At 35.4% G+C, this 14,452-nt stretch overlaps 1 protein-coding gene across 2 annotated transcripts in view; it reads left to right on the forward strand.

Moving 5' to 3' along the window:
* Positions 1–14,452, forward strand: part of whrna (whirlin a) — a 101,772-nt gene that overhangs the window by 60,213 nt on the left and 27,107 nt on the right. For both annotated transcript variants that reach the window (XM_084387376.1, XM_084387375.1), the window contains exons 5-6: positions 5,985–6,193; positions 11,412–11,448. In XM_084387376.1, the coding sequence (XP_084243502.1) occupies positions 5,985–6,193; positions 11,412–11,448 (246 nt within the window). The remainder of the gene's footprint in view (positions 1–5,984; positions 6,194–11,411; positions 11,449–14,452) is intronic.

Consider the following 14,452-nt stretch of genomic DNA (forward strand, 5'->3'; position numbering starts at 1 on the left):
CAAATCGTTGCCATTCCTTCAGGGCAAGAAGTGTAAAATGCATGTAAAATGCAATGAAAGGAAAAGAGATGGAGGAATTTTTTTAAAAGAAAGAGAGAGATTATAGAGTGGTGCAGGGATGACGTATTTCTGTGGGCCAACCCAAAAGTTAGCATCACCCGGTTCCCTCGACACAAATCCAATATGATTTTTCCACTTACTTTTGGATTATTGCAGAAAATAAGGTCTTTTGAAGATAAGTCAGTGTAAGATAAAAAAACACACCCACAAAATGTATTTTAACAGTAATAAACTTGAAGTTAAAAAACAGGTATATACTGGCAACACTGTTTACTGTAAAACTTTTTTTTTTTTTGGTCAATAAATAAATACAGTAACACTTTATTTTAAGGTGTCATTGTTACAGTGTAATTATATATTTAAGTACTGAGTGATATTAAGTAACTAACTACATGTACTTACTATAGGGTTAGGGTAGGATTAGGATTTGGTTGAGGGTTAGTTGCATGTAATTATGCATAGTTTACTGTTATTACTATGGTAAGTACATGTAACATATGTAACAAGGACACTGTAAAATAAAGTGTTACCATAAATACAATAGAGCAAAGATACAAATGAAATAATCAGTGATTTCAAGGTTTTTCAGGTAGGTCTAACAGTGGTTTTGCATATAAAATATATAAAATAACATTGCATATAATCTTCACTGTACAAATTAAATAAATGTTAATCCTTATTAAAGTTACTAAACGATATTCAGTGAAGAGCAGTGATTGATTTCTTTGTAGGGCTGGGCGATATGGAATTTTTTTTTATCACGATATGTTTTTCCATATTGATCGATCTCGATTCTTATCACGATATGTAGTTTTTGCAGATGCTGCCAGTGTAAGGGACATCCTGAAGCTTGAAGAAACAAGATATTCACTGAAACTTTAGAATAAAGTTTAATAACATAAAAAATTAAAGAATATGCCTTTCAATAATGAGCACAAAATATTTTTGTTAAGGTCTTCATGCAGCCAAAGGATTCACATTACACTCCCACATTTATGAATCTTTCTAGTCAAGAGAGCAGTGTATTTGGAGGTATTGAAAAATACAAAAATAAAAGGTTGTGCACATCATTTGTAATTGCAAACATGAGTCATCTCCCTTTATACAATAATACAAACTTTTACTTATTGAAACATTGTATATAAACTAACAGCTGTGACAACTATCACATCAAATTGCTTTGGCTGGACAGTGAACATCTCTAGCCTACAAAAAGAGTAAACATGGCCCTGGCACAAATACTACCTGTAAGATTAAGGTAGATCTCTAGAACTGTTTTATAAGTAGAATGAAATCTGAGCCAAAATTGCACAAATATGTAAACATAGTAAACCAAGGGCTGGGCGATATATCGCATGACATTGTTAGGCACATCTCGTCAGTAAAGCCGGTTCCTTGATTAGCAGCTAGTAGTAAATCGCCATCACCTGCTTTCAGATGGAGCAGCATTTACAACACAGAGACGTAGTTAACTGACAAGCTGAGCCATATCGCATTAATTATCACGGATCTGGATCGCCTGTGATAATTAATGCTATATGGCTCAGCTTGTCAGTTGTCTGCCATATCCAAACCACGCGTCCACACAATTGACGTCGTGTTACCTTTTTTTTCAACAATGTCTTCGGTCTCGAGTTATGTAGTGATGTCGCCTTCACATTCGGCATTATTTTCGCTGTCCTCAACTTCAGTTTCGCTCATTTTTTTTTAATCCTTTTTACAACTTTTTTCCCTCTCTCTCAGTCTCCTTCTGTTTACTGTAGCCACGGTGCTCGCTGAGAAGTGGGCGTGCCCAGCCGGCAGATACTGTTGCGCTTAGTTTTTCATGTGATATCGAATAATACGTCCCAAGCATATTATCGAAATCGTTCAGAATATTATCGCGATCCCGTATCGAGATCGAATTATCGCCCAGCCCTATTTCTTTGTCTTTTGTAGTTTGATTGAAACAGACAGCAGCAGGAATATTAGGCTGCTGTCACTTTAAGACTAATGCACGGATCCAATATAATGAATGATACACATTCGTTCAATCTCTACTGCTTATTTAAACCATAACCAACTATGTTTACTTGGATACTCGCAAAAGGGGGCATTTTAAGATATTGTAAATCTGTGTGAATTTGTTCGTTTAAGCGCAAGGAGGCATGAAAGAGAATTAATTTTATTATTTGTTCGCTGTCTGAGAGGCGCAGCTTCAGGTGTGCGCGCACAAAACTTCTCACACTGCACACGCAAGTTCTCTTTCGCTTGAATGCTTAAATTTGCAAGGCTTGAAAACATAAATAACGATAATTATTATATCGATAAACGATAAACTTTCGTGACCATGGATTTTAAATAATATTTTAGATTTAATTAATAGTAATTAATATGTAATGTAATGTTGTTTATTACATTTTTAAAGCAAAACTGTATTTAAAGTGCTCAATTAAAATTCTTGAATTAAATCTAGATGAAAAGTCTTGCAATTGCTTTTTGTGTTTCCTAAAACTTTCCAGGTTTTTCAGTCTAGTCCTGTCATGTGATTCTTTTTTCCAATTTAAATGTTTCAGTTTAAATAACTTTATTATTAATACAGTTAACCAAAATCAACATTTTCCACAATGAAATCAAACCAGTGACCTTTAAGGCATCATAAAAGTCATCCATTGCAATGTTATTTTAGTATTATTTATATTCTATATAGTAATTATTTTTTATTTTGAATTTTAATTTTAGTTTTAATTTTAATTTTGTTATGCGTGTTTGTCATTTTTATTTTTTTATTTTATAGCTTTAGTCTTTATAGCTTTAATTTATTTTTATTTCACCAATACAGGTGTCCCGATTTGATTTCGATTCACAAGCTCTCAATTTGATTCGATTCTCGATTCAATTTTCGATTCAATGAATTTAATGATTACATTTTTACTGGCCCCACCAAAAAAATAAAAATAATAAATGAATAAAATAGTTATTGTTTTCAACCCATGTATCCTTTTATTGTAAAAAAATAAATAAGGTAATGACACCCACAATTTTAGATACCAGTGAATTTAACAATTCTCGATTCCTAAGGCTTTTCAAATTGCGATACCACAGCTAAACCTACTAATATAAATGTCAAAGATTATTAGAGACAAGTAAACAGTCATCAGTAATAAGATAGCAATTGCACAAATATATAAATACAATAGAACAAAGATACAAATTAAATAGATAGTTTTTTTATTTCAACTTCATTTATTAGTTCAGTTTAAAGTTCAGGGGCCGGTTTCACAAAGCTATTTTAGACCGGTCTATAGTGTTAGACAAGTCTAAAATTTGCTCATAGACTAGTCTAATGTTTCACAAAAATAAAGATTAGACCCCTTACCCCCAGGCTAACTTAGGTCTAAGTCTCTGTTACCTTGGCAACCAGCAGTAACAATCAGTTACATTACAAACAGCCAAAAGAAAAGGGAAAATGGCTCATAATTTAAACATTTCTTCTTGTTACTACATTCTCCGCTAAATTTCCCAAGTAAAATGTCCTTGTAACTGTTATACTCCTCCAACAAACACATATTTTCCGCTGGGGTAAACTGCATTGAGCGGTTGAATGCGCCTACTCAATCCGCCATGTTTTTTGTTTTGAAAAGTGTCTTAATTTTTCCCAGAATGCATTGCAGTGTAGTCCTACTTAAGATAGTCAGAGTCTTAAGTGCTTTGTGCAACGGTCTGATTTAGATGTCTATCTGAAGTCTGACTACTATATCTAAGCCATAGTCAAAGTCTATCTTTGTGAAATGGCCCCAGTTTAGTTTAATTTTTAATTACATCTACTTTTATTTCATTTCAGATTTATTTATTTTTGCTTTGCGAGAGGAACAGACTCTGAAGTCAAGTTTGAATATATGCGATTCCTATGAATTTAAGGTGTTTTTGTTGTTGTCCTTTTTGGAGTTTTATAGCTTGTTTTTTTGTAAAAAACAAATAAATAGTTGCGTGGACATTCTTTAGAATCTCTCTTTTTGTGTTTCACAGAAGAAAGAAAGGCATACAGGTTTGGAACAACTTTAATTTTGGGGTGAAGTCTTTTTTTTTCACTCACTCAGTCCTCACTCGCATTCCTCAGTGGTTTGATGTGTTTCCTGTAATAACCGTATCTGGTATCTCATGGTGTTTGAACACTCTGGAGTGATACACTGAAAAGAAACACTGGGAGATAAACCTGAGGCTAATGATCAGATATTTCCTTGGGAAAGCAAGAGCTTGTATCTGTCGCATTGATTTCAAATACCTTTCTTGTGTTCTTTGGGAAAGCAAAGCTGCACAACACCGTAATTTATTAATATCATGATTACTCCAAAGCCTCTTTAATTACCCTCAAGCATCTTTGGGCGGGCAGAGGGGCGGTAAGGATATTGATCTATAAAGAGACCTGGAATGAAACTGAAAGAAGAAGATAGTGATGAAAACAGAAAGAGAGCGAGATAAAGAGAAACGGAGCCGGTTTGCTGTTGTGACGAGTTAATCACACAGTAAGAGCTTCACAAATAGAAATATTTTACTCAGAGTCGGACTGGCAAAAGAAGAAACAATGAGTGAGATAAATGAGTGACAAGCAGAGGGAGCATGGGGAAAAGATAAAGAGCAGATCAACGAGTGGGAGGATGAATGGATGAGATGAGATGAGGAGATTGGCTTGGGAGACTGTCAGAACGATACAGAAGAAATGTGACACTGTTGTACTGTAGCTCAGGACTGAACTAAAGCTGCAGCATGTCTCTGCTTTTTGGCAACAATTCAGTTTCTCATCCAATACTGAGAAATGAAGTGATTGATGTATTAAATATACAGTAAAAGCAGGACTACATGCCTTGCCATCTAAATTGAATCTTTTGATTTCAGTGGCATGTGGTGGACTGAATTGAGGAGGGAAAATCCTCTCTCTCTCTTTTTATCCGGTGTTTTTAAATCCAGTTTCTAGGTTAAAGGCTTTTGGAATGCCATGTATTTTGTGTATTTAAATTTAACATGCAATTCGGGGTCAATTTTTAGATATATATAAATATATTTATTTATTTATTTATTTATTTATTTATTTATTTATTTATATTTTAACATTAACACATTAAGATATTGATTTAATATGTTTAATGCCATAAAACATTTACAATATTACAGTTTTCATTCTACTTTAAGGCTTGTTGGAAATCATGAGATCATTTTTATTTCACTATTTAAATTTTCAAATCAACATTGCCTTTAATATCATGTCTTTTACATTCAAATATTTAGTGGCTTTATATTTTTGGAAAGGGGATCTTGCAAGGAAATCATCATATTTGGGGGTCCTTGGAAAAATAGTATTATTGTTATTATAGAATTTATATACTATTATAGAATTTATTAATATTTTGAATTATTTTTTTATTATTTTTCGGATTTAATTTTAATTTTAGTTGAAGTAGTATATTTGTTATGTGCATTTGTCATTAGTATTATTACTAATGTTATTAAGGAAACATTTGTATTTTCATATACAATTATTTTTAAGTTGAATAAGAGCATAGCTGTGGTCTTTATTTTTGTATTTGGAAATTTAGGCTATACAGCTATTATTTTGGAGAAGGCATATTTTGTGCAATTTCTTCATTATGTATTTCTTTTTACTTGTGCTCTTTTTGTATTCTCTTTTTAAAGTGGGCATGAATATTTAAAATGTGTTTTTCTATTGATGTGTTCTTTGTAGTCAGTCACCATAATTGACTTTCTGTTTATCTCACCAAAACCTTCTCTATTGTTCCACAAATTTGGCCTGACCACACCACTCTACCATATTCGGTGTCCAGACTGCCCCGTCTCCGGCCTCATCACGACCCCCCTTTACTTCCCGGCCTGCTCTGCCACCACCGGCCCACCCACTTTCTCCTGTCTCTGCCCTGTCTTTTCCACAGGTGGGAGATCAGATCCTTGAGGTGAACGGACGGAGTTTCCTCGGCATCCCACACGATGAAGCCGTACGAGTGCTGAAGTCTTCACACCATCTGATGATGACGGTGAAGGATGTCGGGCGACTTCCTCATGCCCGCACCGTAGTGGGCGAGACCAAGTGGATCGCAAGCTCGCAGATCACAGAGAGTTCTGCCAGCAGCAGTGTCACAGGGTGAGTGTGAAGGCATGATGGGAATGTGAGGAAATAAGGAAAGAGAGAAAGGGAGTCATGAGAATAGATTAGAAAGCTATTAGTATCCAATTCAGATAACCTAAGGTCAGCAGCAAAGATATTGGTTAATAAAGCGAGATTAAATACAAAAAGTATATTTGTGTTATTTAACTAATTTAATTATTGTGTAATATTCTGTGTTTGCATTTCACTCTTTTTATTCATTTTGAGGAATACTGAATCTGTTTTTGTGCAGGTGAGATGAGTAAATGCATGCTCACATTTAGTCTAGAACTATATATAATTTAGTTATATATATAGTATAGTTATATATATAGTTATTATATATATATATATAACTACTAATAATTCACAGAGCGCACACAACGCCTCTGCACCTTACTCTCGATTTCTCTCAACATGTGGACAGGAGAGCTGTCAGTCAATAAATGGGAAAACAAAGTAACTTGCGTTACTTATTTGAAAAAGTAATTCAGATATTTTGTTGTAAATTTGCAAGTAATGTGTTACTTTACTAGGTACTTGGAAAAAAGTAATCTGATTACGCAACTCACGTTACTTATAATGTGTTAACCCCAACACTGGTGATATTTCTGTCTGTCAATAAATATCAGCTCTCTCTGTTTGAATGAGAGCTGTCAGTTTATTTTTGGTGCAATCATTTTCACAGTAAGTAAGAAAATTACTAGTTAAAACATTTGTTATCAATTAGAGCTGCCCCGACTAAAGATTTTCTAGTCGACTAGTCGTTCATTTAAGCCATTAGTTGACTAATCGCACGTTTATATTAATTTAATTACTTAAATATATACTGGGGTTAATACTAAACCATAATGAACCTTTAATATATATAGGTGTAATATATAGCCTATTCCGCGCTCAAGCGTATGCACACTTGCCGCAATGATTCATAATTAATAATGATTATGAATGTGTCAGGAAAAAATTGCAAGGAGACATTTGATTATTTATTAATAAACTTGTGTTTTCTGAGTCAGTGTTGACTACAAAGATGAAGTTGACGTTGCTGACTTGTCATTTCTGCAGTATAGTGAAATGCACCTTTCATTTGGATTATTTGGTGTATTTTTATTGAGTTTGTTTAAAAGTAGACATTTCAAGCTTTCTATATGGCTATTTCTCATGTCTGTGAGGCAAGTATCCTATACGCTGACTTTTGGTTCATTTGTGACACGATACAGTTATTCTTGCAGTCGAAGACGAAGCAACTTTCTGCTCGTAAGTTTATTCCGTCCACTGTCAAGTGCTTCATCAGTTTTGTCGTGTTGCCGGTCTTGGCAGCAATTATCTTGTTGCAAATATTGCATCGTGCTCTGTTGGCATCGAGCCTGGTGAAATGTAGCCACACTTTTGTTCTTTTCCACACCTTTTACATCTATGGGGGTTGGGACACTTCCACACTATAGCCTCTAAATGGGCAGATATCAGTCAAATATCTCTGATGTGTGAGCAACGTCTTTTCCTTGATGCCTCGCCACAGCCAATCATGCTGCTTGTTATTGGCTCACTAACGTTGATGAGATTAACCCCTTGGGTATCAAAATTTGGCACTGAACGACAATACATTTTTTGATACTTTATTATGGTATCGAGGCAATTCGGTCGGTGCCTAAAAAGTATCAAACTCGATTCCTAGCCCTAATGCTGACTTGCCATCTCCACAGTGTTGTACTTTTAGACACGGATTACATAATCAGAGAGTATTTGTTTTCTATTTGAATTGGTTTGTTTGACATTTCAAGCTTTCTATAGATATACAGTATGTCTCAGGTCTGCGAGGCAAGTAGCCTAAGCGCTGAGTTTCAGTTCATTTATGTGACACGTTGTCATTAGCCGCGTTTCCACTGTCGGGCCAGGGCCGGGCCGTGCTAGTGCGTGCCAGGGCCAGTCGCGTTTCCACTGTCACTTCCGGGGCTTGATCGGGGCTTACTCGGGGCCAACGGCCAGGATTTCTGGCCCGTCGAATACCTTGGGCCAAAGCGGGCCAGCTCGGGCTAGAGGAGTGGTTACCAACAGAGGAAGAGTTTACCATTGGGAGACGGCAGCGCCGGATGATTCTGTCAGCATTTAAGACTTAAAAATAAAATAATTTAAATCGCGTTCATGTTTGAATGCCTTCTGTTTGTGATGCAAAAGACTATGCGCGCTAGCCGTTACCATAGTAAACATAGTAAACGCTTGAAGATACGCATAGTAAAAAATCAGACCAATCTTAAAGGCTATCACAGTCATGTTTTTATTTTATCTGTCATTTTCGGGAGCTTCCTCTGTTTCTCTGACTGAAAATATCTGTATGGGAGTCGAGAGAGTGCTAAAGCTCCTCAGGTCGTATGGCATATATTTGTAGAAATGATAATTTTTTCTAAATGTGATGTAAATATGTCCTGTAACTAAGTTACCAGATAAAGAAACAGACGCGACTGAAAAAGTAAGTGTGTCCTCTTTCTTTTGTGAAATAGACCTAACGGTAATTTATTTCTGAGTGACTAATGTGCAATTTTTACATAAATTAATTCATTATGATCAATGTATCACTTTTTATTGTAAACCTGTGGTAAAACATCGATGCGTGGGTTTTAAATATTCAAGTAGCTGCTAAACAAACAAACAAAAAAAAAAGCTAGCAAACGGCCGCTTTTATCGTGTTTGTTTTCAACGCTGTTTCCAGTGATTTCTGATTAGTTTTCTTATAAAACTTCCATTTGTTGGTGAAATGATGGGTTAGTGTGACGTTGTCCCAGAGAGGCGTGTTACGGGCGTGTTTTAGTGAAGCGCTGTGGAGCTTCTGGCCCGACAGTGGAAACGCATGCCCGGTGCTATTGGCCCGAGGCTATTAGCCCGGCACGGCCCGTTTAAAGCCCTGGCCCGGCCCTGGCCCGACAGTGGAAACGCGGCTATTGTGAGTTAACTCAAATAACAGTATCAAACTAAGCCTCTTCTCGTCGATTAACGTTTAGCTGACTATTAGGGGGCAGCCCTAGTCAATATCAGCTTTCTCTGTTTGAATGAGAGCTGTCAGTTTTTTTTTTGTACAGTAATTTTCACAATAAGTACTTATGTTGGGATTTATCCTCTTGATACAATGTGAGCATCCCAAGAATTTACACTTATTTTCGCACTTACACTTGCGTGTCTTAATCATTGAGACAAGCACATTACTGACAGGTTAAAAGAAAGGCAGACAGACAGGCAACCAGCCTCTCATCGGCCTCCCAAAGAGAAGCACGTGAGCGTGGCTGATTATAGATTAGCCCTACATGTGGACCATCCTCGGTTGGCCACGCTCTCTCACTTTGCGGACCTGGTGAGCGGAACACAGCAAGCATAACCAAGTACTGTAAAGCTAGCCAAAGAATGTGGGGGGACATTAGCATAGCTACTTTACGAAGAGAAAAAACGGATGCTGCATTAATTGCTTTGAATATTTTTAACATGTTAAACAGAAAATATTAACGTCTTATTTTTGACATATGTATGGCTTTAAACATTTTGGCTGGAACAATTTATTTTTATTTTATTTTATTTTTAAATCACCCTAGTCATTTCAGTAAATAAATAAGTTAGATATATTGAATCATGCCAAAAGGCTGAAAAATAATGATAAAAAATATAGAAAAATTTGGGCTTTGCTAAATCTAGTTTGTCAGATTTAGCAAAGAGATCACTGGTCTCTTTGTGTGTTATCTGGCTAGTGTTAACGGAGAAGTGAAAAAAAAATAATGAAAAGGAAAATATCCAAGGTCTCTTACTAGATTCATAAGGTCTTGGCATGTCATTTATAGACAGATTTGATGGTTTCCAACATCCGCCATGCAGGGAAGAAGTGTGAAGCCACCAAAAGTAGCAGTACCGTAACTGAAAAGCCTGAGGAAATAGTTTTTTTTAACATATTTTTCTAAAACAGGCTTATGAGTAAGCTTTGGGCTATAATGTGTTTCTAGACATGTTTCCATGTCCCTGTCTTGTAAATTAAGCAATATGCAAAATAATACTGACAAATAGTTACTGATTTGTTAATTTGTTTTTAAATAGCACGAATCACGTCTTGGTGGTGTGACTTAACATTCTTGTTTAATAAATAAAAAATGTACTGTATTTCAGCCAAAGTAATTTAATTAGGACTGAGGTGACGCTTCCAGGCTTAGTTCAATTTATTGTTTTAAGAGCAGATTATACAATAGCTGAGCTTTAATTATTTTGTTCTGAATATTAGCATCTTTCCACTCGCTCTTAGTGGACTGTAAACTGTAAGGAGTCTGGTCATGGTATTATTCAAGACTGTGTGTGTGTGTGTGTGTGTGCGCACGCAGCACACTAACAGGATCATAAAGCAGCTCAGGTGTGTCTTGTGCCAGCTCTCTGGACCTTCTCTTTAATGGAGGTTAGCTGATGAAGTGAGCCGGTTGCTCTGCTCTCATGCCAGGGGAAAAATGCAAGGTGGCATTTTATAAAAAGGCTTATTATCTCAAGTTAAAGCCAAGGGCAGAACTGGCACAGGGAGGTGTTTGCACCTATCATTGTTACAGACCAAATTGACTTTTTTAAAATTGCTATTCTAGATTTGACTGCAAAAAGGCTACAGAGTGAATGTAAACTAGCACAGCTATGTTGGAAATCGGGTGTCTGGCACAATGGTCAATTATATAGTTTAGTGGTCATTATACAACCATATTTGACCTGGCAATACAGAAAATGACCATTCAGCTTTGTGGATAATATAATAATACATGGGATTGTTAAAAATATTTGTAATGTTTTTTATTTCTTTCTCACCAAGGCTGCATTTATTTAATCAAAAATACAGTAAAAACATAAATATTGTGAAATATATTTATATGCTAAATTTCAGCATCGTTACTCCAGTCTTCAGTGTCACATGATCCTTCAGAAATCATATGCTGCTCAAGAAACATTTCTTATTATTATTTTCAATGTTGAAAACTGTTTTTTGGAAACCATGATACATTTTTTGTTCAGGATCCTTTGATGAATCGAGATTTTAAAAGCCTCAAATTTCCATTTCCCTTAGATCTAAAACCAGAAACTAGATTAGTTTCATACATGGCAGGTGTGCATCAGAGTCTCTGTATGATTCTGCATCCATTTGTGGATTCTTGAAGAGGCTGTAGAGCATATATCTGCTATTGATTTCTCCATATTTACTTCTCTCTCACAGCCTCTCTCTGGACCAGGGAGCATCAGCATCAGGAAAGGTGAGTACTTTGTTTCTATATTTGAACAGGATGTTCTCAACTGTTTGGTTTCAGCAGTGTTAAAAGAGTGAGTTAAATCGTGAAGGTGATTTTTGAAGTACTCTTGGCAAATCCTGGTGGTCTTCAGACTGTACCCATTTTATTGTCATTATAGAGTCTTGCTCGCGAAAACCCATAAGGGTCATTTCTACTATGCCGTACATTTTCATATCCATATCATATTTGTCTTAATTAGGCCTGTCAAATGATTCAAAATTTTAAACAAATTTATTTAATCATTTGACGAATTCTGTTCAATTCAATTCACATTAATTTGTATATTGAAATGAATTCATTTCAAAGCAGCTTTACAGAAAAATAAATAATAAATAACATATATGTAATACATCATAATTCATATTAAAGGCATGGACTTTCATTTTGCATACCTCCCGACAAAAATTAAGAAAGAAAACAGAGGTCAGAAAGACTTTGACATTTCTAATGATGTAGTTTGTCAAGATTAAATAAAGACCACTTTACTTAAATATAAATAGTTTAATATAAAAAAGACAGAAATCGGCCACTGGTGCTCAACTGCATATAAAATATTCAATTAAAACGTATTAATTATATTATATTAATTAAAATTGTAATTTTTTTGCAGAGCCATTAAATAAAGTAAATTCAAAGACATTGCATTATTAATTATAGACATTGGAAAAGTGCCTTCAGGATTGCCGCACTCACACCAAGACACTTGGTAAGTGCCATAACTTGACCAAAACATATTTCTGAAAGTATGGTGTACTCTTTGAACGCTTCCCTACGTTATATAAAATAAATATTCATTCTTAAAAAGTTACAGAGTTAAAAAAGTACTGCATAACAGGAATACAAAAATGCCTCCAGGATCTTTTCTGCAGGTCCATTTATGTTCAAAGAATATCCCTTTTGTCCTCCATAGTGAATATATATATATATATTGTCGTTATGCAAATGAGTCAGCCAGCGATTAAGCTGCATAATAGATCAGACTCATGTATTTGCATTACTTTGATAATCTAAAGAACCAGTCCTTGTGTGCTTTTTTTTTCCATTGTAGCCAGACTAATCAAAAGAAAAAATGAGTCAGAATTACAGATCATATCATATTTGGAAAGAGTCGCTATCATTATTGCCGAACCACTCTTGCTAGGCAATCATGCACCTGTTCCAGTACTGCGGCCACAAGGAAAGATGACGGGGGATGCTCATACGTAATGAGGAGAGCAGGAGAACTGAAAGACACAGGAAGGGCAAGAGATGGAAGAGAATGGGATGAAAGAGGAAGGTGGTATCGCTGTAAATTTTCGTCTTGGTCTGGGTAAAGAGTGTGTCAGGTAGATGCTGCCAGAAGGCTTTGATCCCCTGGGCATATGGTATCCACGCTGATCTGTATTCAGACTGGTTTCCTCAAAAGTCTTGTGCACTTAACATTCTTACCATCCCTGTGTGTGTGTGTGTGTGTGTGTGTGTGTGTGTGTGTGTGTGTGTGTGTGTGTGTGTGTGTGTGTGTGTGTGTGTGACTGGCATAGAGCTAAATTATAATATATATGAGTGAACAGGAAAAAATAGAAGGGTCATTTCTGTTATGCAGTATCTTTTGAACTATGACTTGATGAAAATGAATATGCTTGTGTAATATAAGAAAGTAGTTCCAGAAAAGCATATGCCACACTTTCAGATGCGTGTCATCTTAAACTTTATTATTAAAAGTAACTTGATTAAATAAAGCCCTAAACCTAGCCATTGCAAGTGACAGATTGAGAATACGTTTTTTTTTTTTTTTTTTTTTTTTTTTTTGGACATTTAACCATCTTTTAAAAATGTTATATTATCATATTGATTTCTATAATTGTGCTGTTGTTTTTAGACCAAAAATAAAGTCACTTCCCAGAGGAGGATGAAATGAATTGGCTTTTGTTAAAGGTATTTATTAAACGTTTTGCAAAAGATTTACAGAATGTAAAGAGATATTGGGGGCATGCATAAATTGTTTATCAGAATATGAAGAACACCTTTTATTAAATTGTCAGGTTATTAGTATAGAACCTGGGGACATGGCAAACATATTAGTGAATTTTATTGTATGGAAACAAACTAATATGATTTCCATCTTTAAAAATTGTTAGTATAATATTTTACCAAGTATATTAAAAGGATATTTCACCAAAAGATGAAAATTCTGTCGTCATTCACTCACCTTCAAAAACTTGTATTATTTTCTTTATTCTGTGGAGCATAAAAGATCATTTGAGAAATGTCTTGTTTTTTGGGGTTTTTACAATGGAAGTCAATGGTAACCAAAACGGCTTGATGAGTAAATGATGACAGAATTTTCCTTTTTGACTGAACATTTCATTTAAGCTATATGTTAGAGACATGAAAATTGTCTGCATAACAGGAATTAATAATAGGAGAATGAAAAAATATGGACAGAAGAGAGTGCAAGAATGGAAGACATAATAAAAAGACAGCATAAGAAATAGGCGGTGAGAGTGAGGAGAGGAATAAAAACAGCAAGGTGACCCATCCGGCGAACAGGGTTTTACAAGGTCCTCCTCTGTAAGCCGAGTTTTATGCACAAAACAATGGATTCCTATAAAGCGCGAGCAGTGCATGAACACTAACTTATTACGATGGGCTGATTATTGCATACAGTGGGAATGACAGGCTAAAGGACACAGTTAGATGAAGTGTCTGTGGGCTATGAGCTTTTTCTGTAAACTACTTACTTTGTATTCCAAAGACTCACAGCTCTGCGATGCTTCGGAGGACATTGATAAGTTACATACATCAGTTTTTGCGAGAAAGGCACAGTCAGCCATAAATCACTCCGGATCTGTAGACATAAGTGTGTAATTGTATGTGGACACTTGTGAGTTATGCATTTCCTATGAAATAACATTCAAATTACAGTTATTATTATAATTACCTGATTTTGTCTTAGTAGCTGCAGTAAAAAAGCACACGTTGCAACAAA

The sequence above is a fragment of the Rutilus rutilus genome, assembly GCF_951802725.1.
Source record: "Rutilus rutilus genome assembly, chromosome: 18".
Lineage (NCBI taxonomy): Eukaryota > Metazoa > Chordata > Actinopteri > Cypriniformes > Leuciscidae > Rutilus > Rutilus rutilus.